At 56.8% G+C, this 23,442-nt stretch overlaps 5 protein-coding genes across 5 annotated transcripts in view; 3 read left to right on the top strand and 2 right to left on the bottom strand.

The window, feature by feature from the left end:
• Positions 1 to 3,470: 3,470 nt before the first annotated feature.
• myb9 (transcription factor Myb9) lies at positions 3,471 to 4,822 on the top strand (the record flags this gene model as incomplete). The annotated part of the gene is made up of 5 exons (XM_002950320.1): positions 3,471 to 3,498; positions 3,588 to 3,687; positions 4,068 to 4,128; positions 4,436 to 4,509; positions 4,774 to 4,822. Coding segments are annotated over 5 exons (312 nt in total), but the record flags the coding sequence as incomplete, so codon positions are not given.
• Positions 4,823 to 8,629: 3,807 nt separating this feature from the next.
• Positions 8,630 to 13,274, bottom strand: VOLCADRAFT_90676 (uncharacterized protein; the record flags this gene model as incomplete). Its single annotated transcript, XM_002950202.1, has 7 exons — positions 8,630 to 8,659; positions 10,209 to 10,415; positions 10,858 to 11,288; positions 11,830 to 11,953; positions 12,234 to 12,298; positions 12,745 to 12,964; positions 13,251 to 13,274. The coding sequence occupies 7 exons, from the start codon at positions 13,272 to 13,274 to the stop codon at positions 8,630 to 8,632; spliced, it is 1,101 nt and encodes a 366-aa protein (XP_002950248.1).
• A 1,276-nt stretch (positions 13,275 to 14,550) lies between these two features.
• On the top strand, positions 14,551 to 15,653 carry VOLCADRAFT_90675 (uncharacterized protein; the record flags this gene model as incomplete). The annotated part of the gene is made up of 2 exons (XM_002950319.1): positions 14,551 to 14,922; positions 15,324 to 15,653. 2 exons carry the CDS (start codon positions 14,551 to 14,553, stop codon positions 15,651 to 15,653), a joined length of 702 nt encoding a protein of 233 aa, XP_002950365.1.
• An 847-nt stretch (positions 15,654 to 16,500) lies between these two features.
• VOLCADRAFT_90674 (uncharacterized protein) lies at positions 16,501 to 19,936 on the bottom strand (the record flags this gene model as incomplete). Its single annotated transcript, XM_002950201.1, has 6 exons — positions 16,501 to 16,574; positions 16,762 to 17,078; positions 17,445 to 17,563; positions 18,127 to 18,566; positions 19,082 to 19,287; positions 19,923 to 19,936. The coding sequence occupies 6 exons, from the start codon at positions 19,934 to 19,936 to the stop codon at positions 16,501 to 16,503; spliced, it is 1,170 nt and encodes a 389-aa protein (XP_002950247.1).
• A 3,202-nt stretch (positions 19,937 to 23,138) lies between these two features.
• VOLCADRAFT_90673 (uncharacterized protein) overlaps positions 23,139 to 23,442 on the top strand; it is a gene marked incomplete at both ends in the record, with an annotated part of 9,310 nt that continues 9,006 nt past the window's right edge. The window contains one exon of the mRNA XM_002950318.1: positions 23,139 to 23,152. Coding sequence (XP_002950364.1) covers positions 23,139 to 23,152 — 14 coding nt within the window. The remainder of the gene's footprint in view (positions 23,153 to 23,442) is intronic.

The following is a 23,442-nucleotide window of genomic DNA, read 5'->3' as shown; positions in this document are numbered from 1 at the left end:
GTGACTGGGTGTCAGGCAAAGACCGGCACACGTCCACATGCTGCGTCTGCGCGTTTTGTAGCGAAATGATTTAGGCTACGCTTAGTGAAACTATTAATTACTAGAGGTGCGTCAAGGTGCAAGATGCTCCACAGAGGGAGAGCAATCTGGTTCTAGGTGCGTTCCGGATTTGGGGATTGGCTCACCACGGGAGGCGGGGGGTGGGGAGATTAGTACAGGCGCACCTCAAGGTCTTTTAGTAGGTGATCTTTTTCGGCTTCTGTTAGCAGGTCCCAATGCTCAAATACATGGCCCTGCCCATTTGCTTCAGCAGCTGAGCGAGCACGAGCTGCTCGCTGCTCCAGATCTACGGGAGCCATTACTGCCGCTTGCCCACCCGATAGATTACAGTTGCAGCAGCGTTTTAGGTATAGATAGATTGATAGCACAGACGTTATTTGGCTTGCGAGAGGTTTCACTTTGAGCGTGTATCAAGCTCCTACTATTTGTAGGTCCCACTGCCGCAGTTCTGTTTTCTAAATAATTCTCTCTACCTAGAAGCGCTGGAGTTAAATTTTGCTATCTTCCGATAGAAATATGCAGTTTTTCAGTTGCATCAACGTCGAAGTCGTTTGCGGTCGTTCGACGACCAGCTAACCAGGACACTGAAGCTTCTCGGTGGCAAGGGTGATCGACGCTCATAGATTGGTCCTTTCTCCTCCTTGAGTCCATGCATTATCCCCTAAAGCTTTTATATGAACTTTTCACCTTTGGAACGACGCCGAAGATTGAGGCAGCTGAAGACATGCAAAACTCTTGGAAGTTATAGGAAGAACTTTAATTGAGTACCCTTTCTGTCATCAGACGAGCTGCGGTGGCGGGCGCAACAGGACGCACAAAATGCCTTTAATTCGCTATAAAGTCGTGCTCAAAGGCCTTATACATTAAGAAATCATCCGGTACTATGAGCATCCAGGGGCTTTGTCAGCGACAAGGTATCTGACGCCCAGGGCGCTTTACGTGCAAGGGCCTTCCTGCTCGCCTGACTGGGACGCTTTAAAAGACAGCCGCATGGGAGAAGCACACTTTTTGTTGGAAAGCATACGTCGGAAGTTTTTTGTGAGAGGAGGGTCACTCAAAGTCCATTGGCCTCCGGAAGCGCTCATGATGACGGATGGTCCTTTCGTGATTTGACCGGTGCTGCCTGCTCTTTCAGGTCTTCAGGCCAACATGGGCCTGTCTACGTCAGCTCTTCAACGCATTATTTACGATGTCACCTCTAACTTTTGGGCCCGTTTAACTGCTTTCACGACACGGGATAACCTGCCAAAACGTTGGGAACACGTGCCTCACAACCATCCTTCCTTGTATGTCAACGACGCAAACAAGCTTGTTTGCCGTTTACCGCTGTACAATGAGGTCTGAGGAGGCTCACGTATAAGCGTACTAACTGAAGGTTTTGTGTCCAGTGAAGTTAATACGGCCTGGCCGAGTTCTTTGTGAATAAGGCCCACAGTATTGTGCGGGAGGCGTTCTTTGGGGCCCTGCACTCGACCCGTTCCTGGTCCACTGTAACAATTGCATGCTGCTCTTTCGGGGCCCACTGCAATGATTGCGTTCTGCTTCCAAACACTGTGTGCAAAGTTCCCGCATGACTCCGCATGCTATCTGCACGGGGGCAATCGTCGGAGACTGTGTGTGGTTTTAAAAGCATCTGAAAGCGTTAATTCCATGACACCCCTCCAATGTGTGGGGTAACCCTATACTTATAACGTTTTCGCTTGCTGGGCTGAGTTTTGGTTGGCCCAGGACCTTGGCCATCCGTGGCCCAATGTGTCCGCCCCTTCTCCAGCTGCATCGAGTAATTTGTCTTATAATCCTGCCCGAAAGGTTGGACGGGCAATGTATGATTCGTGGTGTCAAAGGTGCCCTTGTGTCTGAAGCTAAACGCGCAAAAACGGCAGTGGCACCACAAACAGTGCAACAATGTGTTTGGGATGTTCTAGCTCTTGCTGCAGTGTCAGCCATGGAGCATGGGAGACGATATATGGCTGCAACCATGAAAACCAACCCGGCACTGTTACCTGGCCCTTCCCCTACAGAAGGAGCCATTTGTCGAGTTGCTGTTGACTTTTGGGGCCGCTTTTGGGGTTTCGCAGCTCTGGGAGTTCCACGGAAAGGTTGGGATTCTGTTGGAGCACATCACCCCTTCTTGCGAATTGTGTCAGGCGAATTGTTATCCTCACGGGAGCTGTCACCGATGGAAGATAGCTCCCGTATCACCTATTTTTGTTCTCTTTTGGATTCTCTTAATTGGAGGACTTTTGAGGGCTCAGGCCTCTTTCAATAATGTTTGTGGGTCCTGTGGTTCCTTTTGGTCGCGGTTTTGGCTGTCTAATTGACTTGCGTTGTCTCATCTGGGTGGTAGCCTAGTTTGTATATTAATCTCTAATGCAGTGCACGGCCACTTCGTGAGTCTAGAGCCCACTGTAACAAGTGGCTGGCAAGCTGACCAAATAGCTCATTGCCCCTATCAAATACCAGTTCTAACCTGGTACATACCAATATAATGCACAATTTCGATTACAGGCATTCTTTGCGTGAAATTCGTTAGGAAATCGACAGTTTAACCTCAGCGGAAGTTGAAATCGGCTTGGAGCAGCGAGAGCAGTGTCCCGAGCTAATTAATTGCATCTGATGTTAGACCGTTGCATTGTTTGCGGATATGGCACGGGACCATCCTTTCCGCTGCCAGGTCAAGGCAAACGGTTTGGCCTGTGTGATGCTTGCCGGTCTCTCTTATTGTAGTCTCTTAATGATGCTGCTCAATAAAATGAAGTTACCTGGCCGTTGGGCAATGGCGCCTTGGGTGCCACCAAACGCATCACAGACTGCCATCGTCCCTTGCAGGCGAACACGGGCCAAAACGGATACCAGTATATGCCCACCAAGGAGATATCCATTAGGGTTACCTGATCTTTCCCTGCCTGCGCAATGCATGCATCACAGACAGCAACGTCGTTACTGGGACCCGGGCTGCCCATTCCTTCGGATTACCTAACATTGCATATGAATTCCTCGCGTTACATCCATGTTCGCGCAAGGAAATCCTTCTTCAGCGTCGATCACGAGTTTGGACGGTTGTCCCACTCCAGGAGGGTCTGCACTTTTTGCAGGACCTCGTTTTGTTAGGCTGTTTCCTTCTCGTGCGATAGACGTAAATGCAGAGTAAATTCCATTGCCAGGTTTAGGGTCTGTTAGGCGGTTTGGTGCAAAGCGGTTTGGCCGAACGACTCTTACCGTTCTCTTAACGCACAACGCATTGCAACTTTCACCTGACTTTTACCAGCTTAACTTCCACGCAATACACTGCAAACCAACCGTAGCCACCTGTGCACCGCCTTTCCTAATAGCACGAAAGCTCCTTTCAAAGCGCTCCTTTCAACCTGATGGAAGTGGCGCTGTTTACCGACGGCGCTCATGGAGATGACGATGTTACCAAGGGTCCGTGGACACCAGGTCAGGCAGGCGCGCAGGGGCGCAAGGATATCGGGGGATTCTTGGGGTGGACCGGCGCCTCTTCACCAACGATGACGCTCTGTGCGTAGAGGAAGATACCATCCTGCGCCAGCTGGTTATGTCCCAAGGCCCCAGGAACTGGACGTCTATTGCAGCATGCATTCCGGGGCGCTCCGGCAAAAGTTGCAGGTCAGATACCTTTTGCCCCTGTTAGACACCTGGATGCGCCACTGTGGGGCGGCGCATCGTGTGCAAAGACGGGCATCGCCGGATTGTAGATAGATTCCTGTTCAACTAAGTCGCGCATCTCGGGTGCCGGGGACCGTTGGCCGCTGGGTGCTGTCACCACAACCGGCGCCTGAAGCAGTTGTCGATGGAAGAACTTCCGGGTCAAGGCTTACATTTATTCCCGGCTACCCCATGAAAGGTTATTCTTATCCCTTTCTAATGGGATGAATGCCGCTAACATGAATGGACCTGTAGGCTCCGAATAAGTTGGAGCATGTTCCTTGCCCAGCATCTAAATGCACATTGGCCACGTAATATATTCGCTGTTTTACTTCATGTAGGTTGCGATGGCTTAACCAGCTGAGCCCATCAGTCAAAAGTGGCCCCTTCTCCGCCGAGGAGGTACGCTTGGACTTTGACGCACGCACTGCATCCTTCATCGCGCAACCCAAAGGTTGGCATTCCAGGTCAACTTAAGCATGAATCATATAAATCATTGCATTAGCCGTTTGGGACTGTGGGTCCGCTATGTTTCGGCACTCCTAACTGTAACCGCAACCCAACGGCACCAGCATAACCGCCCCGGCCCGCACCCTTGTAAAGTGTTATGGGAGACTGCCGCTTATCTCTGGTAACACAAGTCACCGCTCCGTGTGTGCAATTACTGGATCCACGTCCCCTTCGGATGCTTTTCCTTCATGTCACGCAGGATGCCGTAATCCTATGGGCCCACATGCAGTACGGAAATAAATGGGCATCCATCGCCAAGCATCTTCCAGGCCGGTGAGCTACACACAATTTCTTGTGGTTCGGTGTTCTGTGTTTTGGTACTAATCGGGTTCGCAGAGCTAATCCAGGGCTTCCGTGGTAAATACAGCCTGTCGGCGCGCGTACAGGTCACTGGCGCGTGCCTACCTCCTCCCCACGTGCCCAGCAATTTTCACTATATTGTTTTATTGCCGCCCTGCTCGGCCATCTAACGATTGACCCCATCTTACGATTCCGACCCGGGCGTCCCCTTGCTGCGGCACCCATCCCCACTCCCAGCACCGACAACCATATCAAGAACCGCTGGAACTGCACCCTCAAGAAGAAGCACGCAGACATCATGGGCCAGCTGCGCAACGAAACTGGCCCCGACGGAGCAGTGTCCATCGCCGCCATTCACAACGTCCTAATTTCGCAGCAGCAGGGAGGGACCCGCGGCCCGTTGATCCGCGGTGCGGGACCCACCGCGCTGCCAGGCAAGGGCCCTGCGGCCTTCATGGGCCCGATAGCAGGACTGGGAGCCCTGGGCCGCGACCCCAGCGGCGCACCTACACGTAAGTCCATATGGGCTACTTGTGGATTGGGTCTTGTGCTGATGTGGGTCGTCGGAAAGGTCGTCGAGGTTGCGGCTCAGTTGCGGGGAGGTAAAAGGTTAACATGATTGCTGGATATGGAAACGATGCGGTTAGGTTGGTCGCCATCAACTGATGCGACTGGTAGCTAGTTTTGTGAGGTGGGCTACGGTTGTGCATATCCTGGTGAAGTGGTGTTTAGAAGCCCAACAAGGAGGCAGCTTTATTGTCGTTGTTTACCGCCACCTTTTTCGCACTTCGGAGCCCGGCGTCCTGATCCGCCGTCCCCCCGCCTTTTCCCTCGGTGCCCGTGCGCAGTGCTGCCCCCGGGCCTTCCTCAGGCCCTGAGTGGGGCCCTCGCGGGGGCCCTCCCGGGGGGTCTGTCGGGTCTGCCGCCGCCTCTGGGGACAGGGCTGCCCGGCGGCCTGCCCCCGATGATGCTGGGGCCCATGGCGACGGCGGTGGCGGCGGATCAGGAGCGACGGCTGCGACTGGCGGGGGGCGGCGGCAGTGCGTTCTCAGCCTACGGTAACGGCGGGGCGAAGCAGGTGTGTCAGGGGGAGCTGTTGTAGCGATGGCGATGGGCCGATAAAAAGGAAAAGAATGCGACCACGGCTGTATCGTTGGACGCGTACCGGCGGGCATGGGGATCGGCGGGGTTGCAACCTTTGAATGTTGAGGATAAGGGTTGTGGGAGAGACCTTATTTCTTGATGGGTCGTCTATTTGCGGTTTACATCGTTAATGCGGACATGTTCTTGCCGTCTGTGTCGTGCGCTGCATGCCGACGTCAATTGTTCGGCTGTCTGGTGCTGTAACGCTACAACTCTTGAAATAGTTTTTTCATTTATTTCTTAACAGCGGAACGTCGGATCCGCCGCTCCGAAACCACGATCCGCCTCCCTCGCTCGGCTGGCCTCGCAGTCCGACGAGCAGCGGGGTGTTAAGCGCAGCCGGCGGGATGGTGAGCAGGGCACATCAGGTGAGGAGCGTGATGGCGATGGCTGCGGCGCTTGACGCTATGGACAGATTAGATTGGCTAGGTTCGTAGGTTTGTGAATAGCTGTGGTCCGAACATTCCGGGAGGGGGAGTGAACCCTGCTTTCATGGCCAGAGGGGTCATGAGGTGTTCCGTCGTTCCGCATTTTAGAGCGAGAATGCACGGCCTTGGGCTGTTGCTGTCACTTCTTGCCACTACTTGAACTGCTGTGGTTTAAAATGATTGCTGGGCGCAGACGCCGAGTCTGATGAGGATTCAGCGGCGGTGGCATTGAAGCAGCTCGCGCACCAGGATCCGCGAGACGGCAACCGAGAAGGGGACGCCGCCACTGCGAACAACAGCAACAACAACAACAACAACAACAACAATGACGGCAACAATAACAATAATGCCAAGGGGGCCGGAGGTGCTAGTACCGGCGGTACCGAAGACGAGGACGGTGCGCGGAGGGAGGAAGGGGTGGCCCCCGGTGAAGGCGCCGCCGCCGGCCGTGAAGGCGAAGAGGACAATCAGGGTGACCGCCAGGACAGCGAAGGCGGGCGAGGGCGGGGAAGCGACGGCGGCAGCGGTCGGCAAGGGGCAGAGGCGGGTCCATCTGGCGGCAGCAAGCCGCAGCGGTCGGGCGGTCAGCCCAAGTCCGAATCAACGGCCGCCGCTGGCAGCAACGCAGCCAACGCCAAGGGCGGCAAGGCGGTGCCTGCAGGAGCTCTGCCAGCCGGCTTCACTGGGATGCCCAGTGGTGGCGCTGGCCCCGCCGCTGGCGCCGCTGGCGATCCTTTGATGCAGAACGCCGCGGCGGCGGCAGCAGCTGCGGCCGCTGCCGCCGCCGCCGCATCTGCCAACGTGCCGCTGCCGAACAGCGCCGCTGCCAACTACGGTCAGCTTCTGAACCAGCTTCCAGAGACGCTGATGCAGCTGAGCAGCACGCTGCGGGTGGTGCTGACGGCGGGCAACATCCCGGCTGCGCAGGCGCTGGTCAGCAAGCTGGAGGAGCTGGCGTACTCGGTACGCGGGTCCATGGATCTAAGGGCCTTTCCTTTGTCGACCTGCCTTGTGAGATCTTCAGCGAGTGAAAGTAAACGAAGGGACTTAGGAATCACTGCGCTTGTACCTTCTCCGTTGCGCTTCTTCATGCCACTCACCTTGGTATCTCCTGTTCTGCGGGTGTTTTCCCCGTACTACCGTCCTCGTACTGCCATCGCGCAGGTCCTGATGCAGCGTGCCGCCTTCAACCTGGCTACAGCCGAGACCAACACCGTGCAGCAGCACCCGCTGCCGCAGCAAGCGCCGGTGGCGGTGCCGGCCCCCGCCATCAACGGCGGCGGCGTAGACCCACAGATCTTGGCACAGTTGTTGCTGCTCTCCGCGCAGGGGGCCAGCTGAGCCACTGACGCTGCGGCCCCCAGGCGGATCTGGTAATCTGTCCTCTGCCGTGAATGTCCCCAATCGGGACGGGCGCCTAAGAAGGGTGCTGTAGTGGTGTGTAGTCGAGCGCATGGTGTTTTGCTGGGGCCGCCTCCAGACAGGGTGTTTACTCTGAGGGCAGGCGTTTCACAGCCCATTTCACGCCCATGAGGCTGTGGTTACACGCGGTACGCAGTAACCGGGGAATGGCGGGTGGATCTCCGGCCCCGGGCCCAGGTAACTGGTTGCTGGGGGAAGATCGGGAAGGTCGGGAGTCGCGGGTTGTGTGTGTGGGGGGGAGAATCGGCCCCCGCCTTCGAAGATTTATTTTTGCAAATGTACAAAACGAATTGTGTTGTTGTGCCTCACAGCTGTGGGCCACATCGTGTATCGCGCGCGGGTGGATTATGTTGTCTGCCAGGTTTGATGGTTAGGTTGGTGAGTCGCTTGGCGGGCTGTTTCGCGTCGCGCATACGCCGGTGTGGGCGAGATGCCAATTGAAGAAGTGCGAGTGGCGGAGCAGTGACGCTTGTCTCCATGTCGCCGGTCGCACAGGGCAGCTAGGGCGTGTGCTGGAATGTGCCGCGAAAATCTGTGTACTCGGCATGGACATGTATGGAGGTGCAAGAACACGGTATGTTTGAATAGAGATTGTTCATAGTTTCATGGAGTGGCGTTGGATGGCCGGTTTGGAGGCGCAGGGCTTTTTTGCGGCACAGCAGATGCCGTTTCACCTGGATGCCGCGTGGGCTGGGCGCTGCTGCAAAGTGCATCGCGCGGTTGTGCTGTACTGGTTGTGGAGTGCAAAAGGCGCAAAAGGCGTGCGGCAGCAGCGGGTCAAGTAAGCTCCTCGGTCATGCCGCATGTGCGTTTTGACGGTTTTGACCAGACCTGAGCTCATCGTACGGGTATGAAAAGCCGTACAGCTCCCAGGGGCACCACGTCGATATTTCGTACAATTGTTTTGTCCGGGTGTTGCCAGCGGTCGGACACACACTCACACACACTCACCCCCCCCCGCATCCCTCTCCTGTCTCTATCGTCACCCAACGGAGCGATCAAACGCTCGCGGTGTAGTTGCCCTCATTGCCTCATGTGACTGTGGACGAACGGTTTGTGGCTTTTGTGACGGACGGGGGCGCCAAACAGCATGGCTGTTGTTATGCACGGAGGACCACGTAGGAGGAGCGCTGAGGGGGGATGTGAGGGGATGGACGCGTAAGGCAGCGCAGCGACGCAGTGCCTGATGCTGCTGCGTCCTGCGCTGTTGTCCTGAATGCCCCTGCTTTGGTGTTGTTGCCTGCGCGTCGGCCCCCTATACAAGCCGTCATCCACGACGCGGCAACAGCGCCAACAACGCACATCAAGGACGCCTGCCCAGGGGATGTGCATGATTCGAAGCGGCCGTTCAGTGGCTGCCTTCTTTTTCGCGTACAGGAGGCATGCAGGCAGGCACGTATGGGAGAACACTGCCCTACGGCACTCATCGTGTGGGGCTGAGGCGGTTAGTGCGGAGAACTTCCTGCTGTCATGATGATGATGATGGGATTATTGGAGGGAGTGCGATTTGATTTGTGTGGCGGCGGTGAGTACCAATGAGCCTTCGTATGCGCACTTGTGGATTGTAGGACACGTGCTTGGTGGCGTTATGCTGACTTTGTACACCCTCAATACGGGAATGAATGATTCAAGGAGGTGTCATCAATCTAACTTGATATTACTTCGGGTCGGGGGTTGCTGACCCGCGGGTCACGCAACACATTGTGCCTCTTCGCTGATCTCCCACGCAGACGGCCTTTTTATGATGGAATGATTGCGAAGGGGGGGATGATGCAGTTGTTTGGGTGCAGGAGAAACCGTTGAACGCTCGGTGGTGTATTTTTGCTGTTGACGTTGACTCAGATGAGTGTGGGTGGGGGGAGCCACTCGTGCATGCATTACATCACGGCATTGTGGTAATGATTTCTATTTTATGTATCGCGATAACGGATGTTGTGAGCGCCTGCGTAATGCAAAGCTACTGAAGGAAGGGTTTAAATGGAGGCCTGGAGGACTTGCAACCACAACACGGCAATAAGACACACAGGTTCCCGCAGCGAAACCAGCTCAGGTCGCCTGTCCATACCTGTCCGCAAGATTCTCCACCACCCCCACCTGCAAATGCATAGGCTTATCACGGTGTATGTAATGTAAACGGATGTGTATATTTGTATGTCTATATTTGAAATGTACTCCTCATTCTAGGAAGGTGGCGACGTGAAGGCCGGCATGATTAGCACTGGACACGGCCAGTTCAGACTGGCGTAAGGCCTTCCCACCGATAAGACTCAACGCATCCATACATTCCTTACATATGCAAGTGCTGGCGGACGCTCAGGTCGGCCCTTCCACGCCCTGTCTGTTCAGGTGCTGCCCACCAAACAGCAACTTCCAAAGCGCTTCCAGGCCCTCCCCCGCCGCGTGCCGTGTCCCCCGGTCCACCCCCCGACAGCTGCTGACGTCAAGATACCGCAGCCCGCTGTAGCCCTCCTTCCGACCATCCTTCCCTTCACAGTCGCCTTCATCATCGTCGTCGATATCAGACGTCAGGTCAATCAGCAGGAAGTGCCGTGGAGGTGCCCTTGTGTGCGAGCTTGCTGCCGCCGCCGCTACTTCCCCCGTCGCTACTGCCTTCGCCGCTATTGCCGCCGTCGCTGCCGCCCCCGCCGTCGCTGCCGCCCCCGCCGCCGCCGCAGCAACAGCAGCCGTATCGGCGGAGGAAGCGGGTCCCGAGTCCTGGGCCCCGGCGCATCCCGGACCAGTGTATCGGAGGGCCAACAGCACCCGCAGACCGAAGTCGGTGATGGCCGTGCCGGACACGTCCAGGGATGTCAGTGCCGTACAGCTCCTCGCGATGTGCAGCAGACCTGCATCCGTGACATTGAGGCTCTCGCTGACGTCCAACAGCTGAGGAGGGGGAGGGGGAGGGGGAGGGAGCGCACAGAGTGGGGGCAGCGAGGAGTGGGGGACTCAGGAAACAAAGACCCTTCCCCAGGGCAAACGAAACCATTTGTTCACCTCGGGGGTTCCTCGCCCTCCTCGCCTCGCGCAATCAGGTCGAACATTCCGTCACTCCCTCGCGCTGTCATCTCCCGCCCCCTCGTCACCACTTGGAAACGAAACGAAGACAGTCGCTCATCTCTCAACGACATTCCAAATCGGTAATCGGTAATGCAGGCAGGCAGGCTCGGGTGCACCGGGGGGATGACGACCGCCCGCAGTACCTCCGCTGAGGCTCCTACCCCTCCACACACCCCGGCGGCTCCGCAAAGCGCCCATCTGCAGCGCCCACTGCCCCACGGGGTCCCATAGGTCACCCAATGCCGCCCTGTTCCCATCGTCCTCGCACCTGCAGCGTGCCGCCGAAGCGAGCCGCCAGTGCATGCAAGGCCGCATCTGACGCCAGCAGCGACCGGCTCGCCCGCAGCACTCGCAACGGGCCGACCAACGATGCACGAAACTCCAGACCGAGACAACCCAGAAGCTGACGACGTAGCGTGAAGCCATTTTGGGGGTTCGGAACAGCTGCGGCTTCGCCGCCGCCGCAGTGTACGACCACGGAGAGTGCCGCCGTCTCTGCGGCGATTGCGGTCCTCATTACCGCATACCACTCGGCAGCCGCTTCCCCTGTCGAACTCTCGTAAGCAGCGTTGGCGACAGCATCGCCGCAGAACACAGTGGCTGACGGGAAAGGTACGTCGAGGCCGCACTCAGCCAGCCGCATCTCGGCCACCCGCCTGACCTGGTCCAGGCGGAGCTGGTCGTCAATGCTGAGGTTGCCTAATTGGGACACATCAACCGATACATGCAGTCAATACCGGGTTCAGATTGTGGGGGAGCCAGAGGGTGAGCCCCGTGTCCAGCTAGAATCTGGGACGCGGTATTACCGGGCAGGCACAGCACCGACGGCAGCATTACTGTGTCCGCTGTCCATGCCTTCCCCTTCCCCTCCCCTTCCTTTTCCATGCTGCTTCGTCATGCGGGGTAAAGGGAACGCCTCGTTCGGCCGTTCGCTGTGCCTGACGCCCCGCGCGGCACCGGACCATCATTACCATGCAAGTTCTCATGACCTCCTCAATTCAGATCAGCAGGGTAGCAGGGAAGGGCGAGCCTGCCAGGCGCGGTGTAGACAGCCTGTTTGTGGAAACGCGCTATCCAGCAGTGTAAGTGAGTGGGTTACTATTACGATTTCCCACCGGGTAGTACCGACAGACTGCTGCTGCTGCTGCTGTCGCCGTGGAGTGTTGGGGGTACCGACAGCTGCTTGCAGCGTTGGGCTCTTCGGGGTCTCCCTTAGCTCACGTCCGGGCTGACGACCTACCTGACACGTCCAGCGTGTGCAGCAGCGGCGAGGCCCCCACCACCCGGCGAAGCAGCTCGCAGGTGCAGTCGTACCGTCTACTGGGCCGAAGCATGAGGATCTGGTCGGTACGGCTCAGACCCAGCTGCAGGCAGACCCGCGTACATGAAAGGAACATGTGCACTGAGCAGATTGGAATGATGGCCAAGAAAGCATGCCGTACAGGCGTGTACTGCAGCCTTCGCGAAGCCGTTATGTAAACCCTAAGTACAGGCAATATTTCAAAACAGCTATTCGCTTGTTCTGCTGCAGCGGTTCTGCGGCTTCAATCGGGCTGTACCGCCCAGCCAAGCTCCAGCTCAGCTCGGCTGCGTACGGCCCGGCTGCTCTGCTGGCTCACCTCACCTCACCTCACCTCACCTCACCTCACACACTCGCAGCTGTGGGAACCCCGGGCCGGGTTGCCCAGGTTCAGCAGACAGCCGTACACCTGCGAGCAAGGCAGGAGGGTGGGGGTGTCTAGGCGGAGAGGTAGGTACGGGCTCGGAACAGATGCGGTGTATGAATGACAGCCAAAGGTATGGTGGGGTATTGCGATAGCGAGCCGATCTCCTCTGTCGGTCTCTGAGGCGCCGCCCACCCGCTGCTCGCCGTGCGCCCCCTTTCTGCCGCTGGTCAGAATCCGCATTCTCACGCCTGCCTACCACATACCACCCAAAGCCCGGGTCCTGAACACGTAAAAGGTGACCACCGACAGACCTTGGAAAGTTCGGGATCATAGCTCCCTGGTTAGCGACAACCTTGCAATGTATGCAGGTTCTGAATCTTATGCAGGGTATATATATATCATCCGGGTGAGTGGGTAGACGGACAAATTGCCTAGATCGCTTCCTGAGCTACACGTGTGTGTGTGTGTATGTGTGTGTGCGCCCCTACCGGCAGACGCCATTGATCCTGTCGCATCCAATCGCAGGATCCGCAGGTTTGGCGCGGCTTCCTGCAGCTTTTCAACAGCAAGAAGACCTCCGGCAGCAAGATTGCCACTGCCCGTCAAGTCCAGCTCCGTCAGGTGTACGAAGAGAGGTACGGCACTGGTGGCGACGGCTGCGTTGGCAGCTGCGGCTGCTGGACTAGCAGCAGATCCACCGGGCGACGGCTGTGGTGACGGCGGCAGCATAACGTACGGCACGTGTGGTCCGAGGGCCTTGAACTGCCGAGATGTGAGGAAAGAGACACGGGGTGGGGCGGCCGGAGAGAGGGGCCGAGGGGTCCTCAGCTTGCGGCCTTCGCCATGCAAAGGAAAGGGGAGGAAAGGCACCTTCCCTTGACCGGCAGAGGGGTCCGGGCGTTAGCCCCAGGGGCGATGGCTTTGTTTTTTCTCACACACCATTGGGCAAAAAGGCCTATCTCTCTTATATTTAATATTTGAAATTTCGTTTCACCTTGGCAGCTACAACATTACGCATTGCAGTGGGACAGAGGGGCAATGGCGCTACTCAGGCACCCCGCAACTGTCGGCTGGCCAGGGCCGAGCAGGAGCGATTCTGGTCGGGGTTGACTGGGCCACATTTAGAGCGTTTGTGGTAGGTTGAATCTCGTCGGCACACGATGTTGGTAGCGGGTTTGGAATACAGACGTATGTCATGAGACTACTGAAGGTAAGCTCGGGGCTAAACAGGGCACGCAGGGGGATTTGAACATTCACCTGTTATCTTGTTGCCAATCCTGGATACAAAGCGCGGACGAGATCGACAGTGCAAGACGGAATGGGGTTGTGCAGGTCGCGGATGGGTGCTGTCCTGTGTGCATATTTGCTGCTGTTGGTTGCATGCCGGTTGGTATCGCACCCGCTCGCTTAGAGATTCAAACGTGTTTCAGCACTTTTGAGTTTTTTAGAGATAGGGAGGCGGAGAAAATGGTTATGGCATAATCCTGGCTTTGAACCCTGGACACTTGGTGTGTGATGTCCGGGTACTTAGCGGTTGACCTGTGATGTTGTGAGCCGTCTCGCCCGTTATCCTCATTCCGTAGCGGTGGCTACGGCTGCTTATGGCGGCTCTTCGGCTATAGCTGCTATGGCTGCATTTCTCGCTTGCATCATGAAGGGGGTGCGTTGCGCTTCAGCCATCGAGTTCGTAAATGCGAATATTTGGAAAGGTCCGATGACTGCGGGCAGTCACGATTGCATAATCGCATCGCGGTCAGCCGCAAGTTCATCTGTTTGCAAATCGACCTGTAAACACCACTGCATTTCAGTAATATCACATTGTGACGAAGATGTTGCTTTGCGTTTCATTGATTTAACATGATTTATATTCCGATGTCAGGTCGTTCCGAGGCGCGACATATTGTGTGCCCGACGATGGCCGAATCCGCGCGTCCGTGGGTCAGCAATTTGATGTGTCGTCATCAAACATGCGATGACGCTCAACACCATGCCCACCCTCCTCGTCATATCACACGCGACCCTACCCTTTTTGCTGCAACGCGTCACGCGGTCCTGCATACGCACAAGCGCTTATACCCAACAGCTGCTCTCATCTACAAAACGTGCAGCAATAGCTCTCTGTTTCTGCAGCGCTCTCCTTTCTTCGAGGACGAAGAACGAGGAGAGAAGCCGCAGGGCCCCAAGGTCTCACAACTGTTCCTCACGCCACGCCTGGAAACATTTTTTCCCGCTGCTATTGCTTTTGTTAGATAGACGAAAACGTTTTTGAGTCACGAAGCCAATCATAGTGGAAAATGAAGCTGTCCAGAGTGACGACCAGCGGTCCCAGTCTGACCGATGAGGGACAGCCTACAGCGCCCCGCGCGGGGTCAGCGACAACCACCGCTGCCGCGGAGGCCCTGGCCGCAGCAGCCGCCGCGGCTGCAGCCGCAACCACCGCCGCCGCAGAGGCGGACTACGCGCCCAGCAGCGGGGGTGGAGGCGGTGCTGGCAGCCAGAGCCGTTTCCTTGACGCGCGGCGTGAGAAAAATCGTTTGGCCGCCAAGCGGTGCCGTGACCGCAAGCAGGCGCATCTGGTTGCGCTGGAGGCTGAGTTGACTAAGCAGCAAAACGCAAACGACGCGCTTTCCCGGCATGTGGTGACGCTTGTCGGGATTTACCAACGGGTAGGTGAGCAGTTTCGGAAGGCCCCGACATGATCGAAAGGGTTCGGAAATGTTTGTTCTCCCTTCAGGAGGAAGAAAAAAACCGTATCACGCGCTTTCGACAATAAAATATGGCCTGTTTGGGCGAAGTGTCGACATAAAATATACAAAAAAGAAGCTAGAAATGTATCAATTCGGCTTGGTAAAGGTACATAGAAATTAGGTACATCATATCATGTGGGCCGAGAAAAGCTTTTGACTTTCCGGCTCCGCAGCAGGGGAAGTCAACCAGCGTCAACATCCACCCACCGGCGCGGCCTGCCACCACCCGTGCGCCTCTTGATGCTGTTTGCTTCCAAACCCTCATCGCCCCAAGTGCCACAACCCTATGCGATCCCCCAAACCGCCTTCCCCTCTCCCAGGAGCGCAAGCACAAGCGCGCAGCTACTGCGCTCCTACAGGCCCTCGCGGGTGCCCTACTCATCAGCGATGTGGCATCCTCGCTCGCTGTCAGCGGCACTGCCAACGGCAGCGCTGCCAGACCGCCGCCGCCGCCGCACACACCCCTCAGCAAAATACCTCTTCTTTGTGGCGGCACCAAGACCCTCTCCGAGGTGCTTGGAGAGCTGGAGGCGGGTCTGGTTCGAACCGAGGACGTGGAGGGCTATGTCCGGGATCTGCGCTCGCTGCGGCTACAGGTAGTGGTGCCGGCTGTCGTGGAGCCATTCCGGCAGGATACGGATCTGTGCTGAGAAGGACAGCGGTAGCTGGGGGAAGTGGAGGAGGAAGTGGAGGAGGAAGTGGAGGAGGAAGTGGAGGAGGAAGTGGAGGAGGAAGTGGAGGAGGAGGAGGAGGAGGAGGAAGAGGAGGTGATGGCGGGATGCAAGTGGTGAAGTAGGGGGAAGTGGAGGAGGTCTATCAGGAGGGGACGGCAGGGAGAGACCCCACCAAATGCCTTGCTGCAGAAGTGTGCATGAGTAGAAACGTGGTTGGTTGGCAGTTGGTGGATTGGAAGTGGTGTGAGGTCCACTAGTGGAGGTAACGGTCCAAGGGAGGTGGAGAGAGGAGGGGCGTTCTGGGAGCGCCGGTTGGTCGGTTGGTCGGACGAGGCCAAGGTGTGAGCTAATCAGTTGGGTGCATGTGAATGTAGACGAGCTGAGCAGATGGTGGTGGTTGTGGTGGTGTGGCGGAATTATGGCGAGCCAGGACATGGATGGATGGGTAGGACGGTAGGACCATTCATATGAATACCGTTAGACAAAGGACAAAGGATCGCATCTGTTGCTTTCCAGCTATCCCGTCTTAAACGCGGGGGAGGGGGCAAATATGGCTGGTGGAGATGAAGATGGAAGAGGAGGAAAGGGCGTGAGAGGGGAAGCAAAACGAAGCGATGTGCATTCATACATACATACAGACAGACAGACTGGCAACATCTGGATAAAACGAAGCGAACCGTGAACGAGCGAATGACCGACAGGGAATGCAAGTTGCACCTGATTGCTAGTCGCGTTGGTTTTGGGGATATGACTTATTATCCGCTACTGTCTGTTGACTAGCTATCCGGCATGCACATTCGGATTTGAGTTTGGCTGTGTGTCTTTATAATCGTAATCCCGGGCTGTGTCCCCGGATGAGCATTACCCCCTTAACAGCAACATACTGTTTATATGTGTCTGACAGACAAACAGACAAACAGAGATGAAAGGTACACAAACAGGCAAGACAGGCAAACAGATAGAGCAGACGAGGAATGAGGTAGGGAGGTAGGAAAGAAGGTAAACAGCTGTGAGCGACTCGAGCGAGGCCCAGTACCACAGTGACTCACCATACCAGGCCCCAGACGGGGACATCCGCACGCACGGAGCACCCGCAGAGGACACGGAAGCGCCCAGGGCACCGTGCCAGACCCTCTGCTGCCGCCGCTAGCACCTCCTGCAGGATCCGGCAGCCCGCCGGAGCCGCCAGCGCCGCCATCGGCAGCAGCACGGCCGCCCTCGCCTTCAGCCGCCTGCTGTCGCTGCTGTTGCTGTTGCGGCGCTGATGGCGGTGACGTTGAGATCCTTCTGGGTGCCAGCGCCAGTTTGATGACGTTGTCCATCACCCCTTCCTGGTTGTGGCTCAGGTCCAGATGCCGCAGTCTTGGCAGGGACGCCAGTACGACCCGCATGGTGTCCAGCCTGTGTACACACATACAAACATACGTACACACATACACGCCCAGTAGTCCATTACCACATTGGGCCTCACTCACTCGGGTAAGGTTGGTTGGGCCCCACCCTGACACGTTCAATCGCGAACACATACACCCACACAGTATGCCCTACCTCCACCCCCGTCTGGCTGCACCTGCGGCTCTGTTACGAGGAACCTAGTACATCCCCACACGCACCCCTAGCCCCCTCCAGCCAGTGTGGTCCTGAGCGGCATCTGGACCACAACCCTCCTCGCGGCTCCGCATCCAAGGATGAGGACAACCGACGTGGCTAAACAGGCCGCTCCATACCCCCACGAACCCAATGCCCCACCCCCGCCCCGCCACCCACTTGACCAGTGAGTCGCACTGGGTCAGCTCCAGGGATGTGAGTCCCAGACAGCCCCCACACAGCCTGGTGAAGCCGTCGCGGGTGAGACCGGGGCAGGTGCGGAGGCGGAGGGTTTGGACCTTGCGGGGGAGGTGCGGGGGAGGTGCAGGGGTGGGAAGGTATTGGGTGTGCGTTGGGCTGGGTTGGGCTGGTCAGGTGTCCGGGCATTCCGAAAAAACGCGGGAGGAGGAGAGCATCCATTTGACGTGGAACTAGGGGGCCGGGGGAGGGGGCCTACCAGCCACACAGTGCTACAGCGCTAGCGGACATCTGCGGGGCGCAGCGGATGTGTATGGATTGCCGTACAACCTGGCTCAAGCAGGGATTCTTACAACCTCTACATGTTGACGTAAAGGTTCATTTCGGGCGCTTTTGAGTCCTGAGCTGGTCACGCCGCGTTTCCAGGTGCATGGCTCGCATGCATCAGGCATACAGGCATCGAGTCAAACCCATGTAGGCCTGCTGGGCTATCCAACTCAAAATCAGGTGAAACAAGCATGTACGTGTCGGGAAGGATAAACGGCACGAGCTTCTTTACGAGCGCATGCAGATGGGTACCTGATGGTACCTTCATCCACCCGTGAAGCCCTGTTGGTTCCTCCCCGGTCCCAACCCGGTCCTCCCTCCCTCTCCGCGTCCTCACTTGCGACCAGCGGCGGGAGATGAGCCCTCCCTGGACGACCTGGTCGTCGAAGCGGACTGAAGGCCGGCTGCGGAGGTCCAGACAGCCCCACAGCCCGCCAGCGACGCCGTGCTGACCATCACGAATTCTGCCGCAGCCGTCGCCGCCGCCGGCAGCATGCCCCGCTGCGGACGACCCCTCCACTGCCGCCGCCGCCGCTGCATTTCCGCCATCGCTGGTAGCAGCAGCGGCAGCGGCAGCGGCGGCTGCTCCACCAGTTATGCCTCCGGCGGCACCCAGCACTCCACGAGTAGCCCCGGCGGCGGCGGCAGCTGCCGCTGCCGCCTCCGCCTCTGCTACAGCCGTGGCAACTGACGTACAGGTCACTGCCGCGGCGACCGCCTTATCCTTCTCTTCCATCTCGTTACACACCTGCCGCCAATGCCGACATACGCATGGTGCTGGCCACAGCGGCACGGCATAGGGCAGCGGTAGGGAGGGCGGGGAGTAAGAAGCTCGAAAGAGGTGTGAACGTTGTCCATTGCATTGGCAACAGCGGTTAGTTGGTTGGCGGCTTCCGTTTGGGGGGAAAGACGAACCACGAACGAGTGGAGCTGCTGCCAGGGCAAGAGTGTACCAGACGGGGGGGACCTCCCGGTTCGTTGAGAGGGTGGTGGTTTACACCGCAGTGGCCGTTGCGGCGACCCGATCCGTAACACGTCCAGTGTTTCGACCAGGACCAGGACCAGCATGGGGAAATCTAAAGGGGCACAAGTTCATGAACGAGCATTTGCCTACCGCCGCGGTACAACCACCATTCGCATGTGAGCAGAGAACACACACACACACACACATACACACACACGCGCGCGTGTGCATGCACGGGCCACCCCCATATCTCCACCCACTTCCCCTCCTACTCCTACTCCCCGCCTTTCCCCTTCCACCCTCGAAGCCAAGGAAACTGCCTACCCACGGCCGCTGTAGGCAACGCCGATGCCGTACAGGCGCGGCGGAGCACGTTCGCCAGCAGCGGCGCCGTCAAGCCACCCCAATCGTCGGAAGTCGCCGCCGTTGCCGCTGTCCCCGCTGCGGTTCCTTCTGCGGCGGCGGCAGTGTTCCTTCCTCTCCCGCGTCGAGTGGTGCCGCGTCTCCGGGGCCCCCGGGGACTGCTCCGTGCGGCTGCGCCACCATGAGGCAGTGGCTGGTGCTGGTGTGTGGTCCGCGTCCCCTGCCGCCCGGGCAACCCGGCTCGTGTGCGTGTACTGCTGCCCCGCGGCCATTCGGCATTACCCTGTGGACAACCGCATCGGTTGGCAAGTTGGTTGCACCCTTGCGGTTGGGTGGTTGATGAGTGAGGAGGTGCCGGGGTCCAAGTTTATGACAGATAGAAAAACAGCCAGCCTGGTCAGAAGGCATGGGGTGCGTCTGACAAGTGGGCGGGGGAACGTGAGATGGCTGTGAAGCAAACGCGTGGCAAGCATACGCGTGGCAAGCAGGGGCGTGGCAAGAGGCGGCGTATTTGATGGTGAGGCAAGGCCAGCTCGAGGGGCTGCAGCAGACCTATGGCAATAACGCTGTGCGCCGTTCAAGTATGACATTTTAAATAGCGGACGTGTGCTGTTGGAAGTCATGCAGCCGTGCATATGCGTAAGGTGGACAGGAGCGGAGATACGCTTGGTGTTCTGCGGTAGCTATGGAAGAGGACTCCTCAATTTGTGGCACCGGTGTTTCCCGCTCCGAAACCAAATAGACCATTATCAAGTCATAGCCTGTTTATTCCCTTGCATACAGCTTCGCTCAAGGGCCATACCCACCTGGTGAGCCTCATTACTGGTCAGGCTGTCGTGGCGATGCTGTGTCTTGCGCCTGCGAGGCAATTGATCGGCCACAGCGTCATTCAACTCTCGATGCCTCGATGGAGTCAATACACCTATTGCCGGAAAAAACATTTAAATTTTTGCATACCTCCGCTGCTGCAGAGGTGCGTCAAAACCTCTTTCGTTGTTTGAATGCGCTGGTTGTGCACCCATCGGATAGCCGGTATCCATCATCGTGGGAGTTTCCTTATCATCAGGTGGCTGGGCACAAGGTGTCCAGTTTTCGTCGTCCTCGCTATCGTAGTTAGGCATCCCGAGCAGACCCACGCCATTGCGACTGCGTATCGTTGCTTTCCGTTTTTTGGGAGCCATAGTTATATATATTCGCTAGTATTGCAAAGTTAATTCCGCAGGCTTTGGCATTAGGAGGATTGCGGTTTAGTAAATGGGTGTTAGGGAGAGTGAGCAGCGGAATAGAATGGACATTACTTGCTGTCGTCTGCCAATAATACTTAAACACTGCTTCCCCGCCATATTATGTTTTGAAATTTGAGATGTTGGGAGTGCTCATGACGCTTGACTCATGACGACACCGGACTACAACTGCTCGTACATTCCACCAAGCCACCGAATCCTTGCCAAGAGCAAACTACGACTGCGAAGGTCTGAGGATCAGGTGCTATTCTTAGGATTTACAACCTCCTGCAAGGCTCACCAACCTACATCCAACACTTCAAATTATGTTAACGAGTGGAAATGATATACGGTAACCCCGATAGACCAGATTGCAATCCTCCAATCAAACTTCCGTAATCGACCCATGGCAGAAATCCCCGTCATTTGGGGTCAGCAAATCACTTTAGGTACAGTCAAAGGCTAGGCTGGGACGCAGCCGCTTCCGGCGCACTTGAGGGGGCAGCACCCAAGTTTCCCCCAGCCGACCTATGGCCGAAGGAAGAGCGAATCACCGTAATGAACGCAATGAAGGAAACCCCCATAAGCAAGCAATCCCTTTCTCACTAAGCTGCTGGCTAAGTAGGTCGCCCCTGCCACAGCTAGCACCAGCTAGTTGAAATTCTTGATCACTGATCACACGTCCCTTCAGAACGAAACACCCATTGACGGAGATGAAGGATCATGGGGGCCAACACCAGCATGCACATACACACATACACACATACACACACACACTCACACACACACATACACACACACTCTCTCTCTCACACCCCACCCCACCCCACACACACCAGGTGCGCACACGCACACGCACACATCGCGGCTACACCAGTGAAAGGACTTCGGACAAGCGATCGATAGGCTTTGCCACACCCCGCGATACAAGTGTGGGCGCACGCTGGTGATTTGCGTATGGCCGCCCGCGTGGAGCCGCGTGAACTTCGTTCGCATAAGTGCAGCTCGCGAATCAGTCCAAACCTCTCCCTTCGCTGGTTCCCGCTATATCCACTAAATCCTGCTGCACTTAGCTAATCACTTGTGATGTTCAAAAAGCACACACCAAAATATTAAACTATTTTGCCCTAAAGGATGAAGGCAAAGCTGCAGCAGGACAACTATGTCCTGATTAGGCTCTCCTTATAAGGCGGCCCTCTCTGCGAGGCAAATGAAACAACTGATGAAGCGGCAGCAAGCACATGGGCCGTAAGCGGCTGCGCGCTGCTGTATTTGCGCCAGCAGGGGCCCACAGAGCGCCGCTTTCACCCCTCGGAAGCTTCACCTTCCTAGACTTCCTGAATGAGGTAAGAACGTAAGGAAGTAAAATTGCGAGCTGAGCCCCAACTTGGCAAGCAGACGTTGGGGCTAAGTTGCACGAGGACGCGGCGGGTGCAGTGCGTGAGCGATAGTGAGCTCGGTACCGGGGTGTTTGACAGGCGGGAGCGACCCTTATCGGTGGCCTCGACCGATCTGTGGGTCGATGGTGGACCGACGATCGGTGGGCATGAACTCTGCCTGTACGGGATATTCCGATCGATTCCAGTCGACCTCCAGAGGGGCCCTAGCGAGGAAGGCTGACGCCCGACTCGGCCCGACTGGGCACCGCATCGAATTATCTTTTTCATATAACTTATTATGACCAATGTTTCAGGCTTCGCAGTTTTCCGCAAGGGGAAACGTTCGGATCAATTCGCGTGGCTGAGGCAGCGGCGGACAGTGCAGGACAGCGAGCGGCGGACAGCGCGGTCCACTGTATTCGTGTTCATGAATCATGCTGGTCAGATTTTGGCATATTATATTCAGCTAGATTACATGAAATAAAGCAAGCTCATGGCCGAAAAGCTACGCGGGCGCCCGCATGGCCTAGTTCCTGAATGCGCGAATCGAAAAGTTGCGAGGCCTACACCGAAACGAACGAACTGGTCGAGAGCTCAGATGAAGGAATTTACGGGGCATCTTTACCTTCAAAAATGGGACATTTAAAAATTCCATTATCAAAAGGGGCGGGATTCTCCATGATTTAGGTCACTCCATGATTTAGAACAACGGACATCGCCGGTTGTCCGCGGACAACCCCGAGGGCCCTTGGCTAAGAACGACATGATGACGACGATGAGCTGCACAATACATGGAAGCTGCTGACAAAAGTACATACATAAGTACGTACGTACGTACGCACACACGCCGGCGTAAACGTGAATAATACGGTTTACACATCGAGAGGTCTGCTCTCCGGAGAAGTCGCCGCCCTGCCAGCCGCTATCCTGTTCATACAATCTTCAGATCACCCAATCAGGCTGGGGCATCGTAGGTGGTGTTTTGTTTGCAGAACGCGACCTTCAAGCTCTCTGTTGTCTGTGCGATAAATTAATCAAAGCCCTTGATAGCCGACCAGCTCGGGTCTACAGCGGCTTCATGGCGACCAGAGCGGGCAGGTGCAGGCGAGGCCTGGCTGGGTTATGCATGCATGCTTGCATGCTTGCGGGCTAGACCAGGAGTGTTTTTTTAATTTTTTCCCTGTGCGTAAAAAATGTTTGGTGCTTAGGGTTGCGTGGACTATCAAGTCTTCGCAAGGGTCACGTACTGCTGTGTTTCGGTTACCTACACACATGCCCCTGCTTGGGCGGGCGGGGCCCCGATCCCGAACCCTCACCGCCTTTCAACTCCCGCTGCATATTCGGGAGTTAAGAAAGTTAAGAAGGTAAAATACTTGGTTGCTGTGCAAGTGTTTAGTAGGCAGCAGACACATGGTACGGCATGGCACGTGCAAGGTACGGCATGGCGGTCTCACAAACTCCTAGGTTGCGGGACGTAAAAGGTTACGAGGCGGGGTGATCCCCAAGTCGCATCCATCACCTTGGCTCGATTCAGGAACGGCGCAACCACGATCCACCCCCTTGCACCGTTGTTTCCCCATACAGAGGACGGTTCTACCTAGTTAAGCATCTGTTTATGTTCATTCCTCCTCATCGACTTCCGTGTTAAGTCAAGCCCGGGATCCGGGGCGACACGCAGTCGCATCTGGGCCGACATCTGAACACCCTCGTCAGCAGGTGCAGGG

This window comes from Volvox carteri (assembly GCF_000143455.1).
Source record: "Volvox carteri f. nagariensis unplaced genomic scaffold VOLCAscaffold_18, whole genome shotgun sequence".
Lineage (NCBI taxonomy): Eukaryota > Viridiplantae > Chlorophyta > Chlorophyceae > Chlamydomonadales > Volvocaceae > Volvox > Volvox carteri.
Note: the sequence above shows the minus strand (reverse complement) of the source record. Positions and strands in the feature narration are given on the sequence as shown.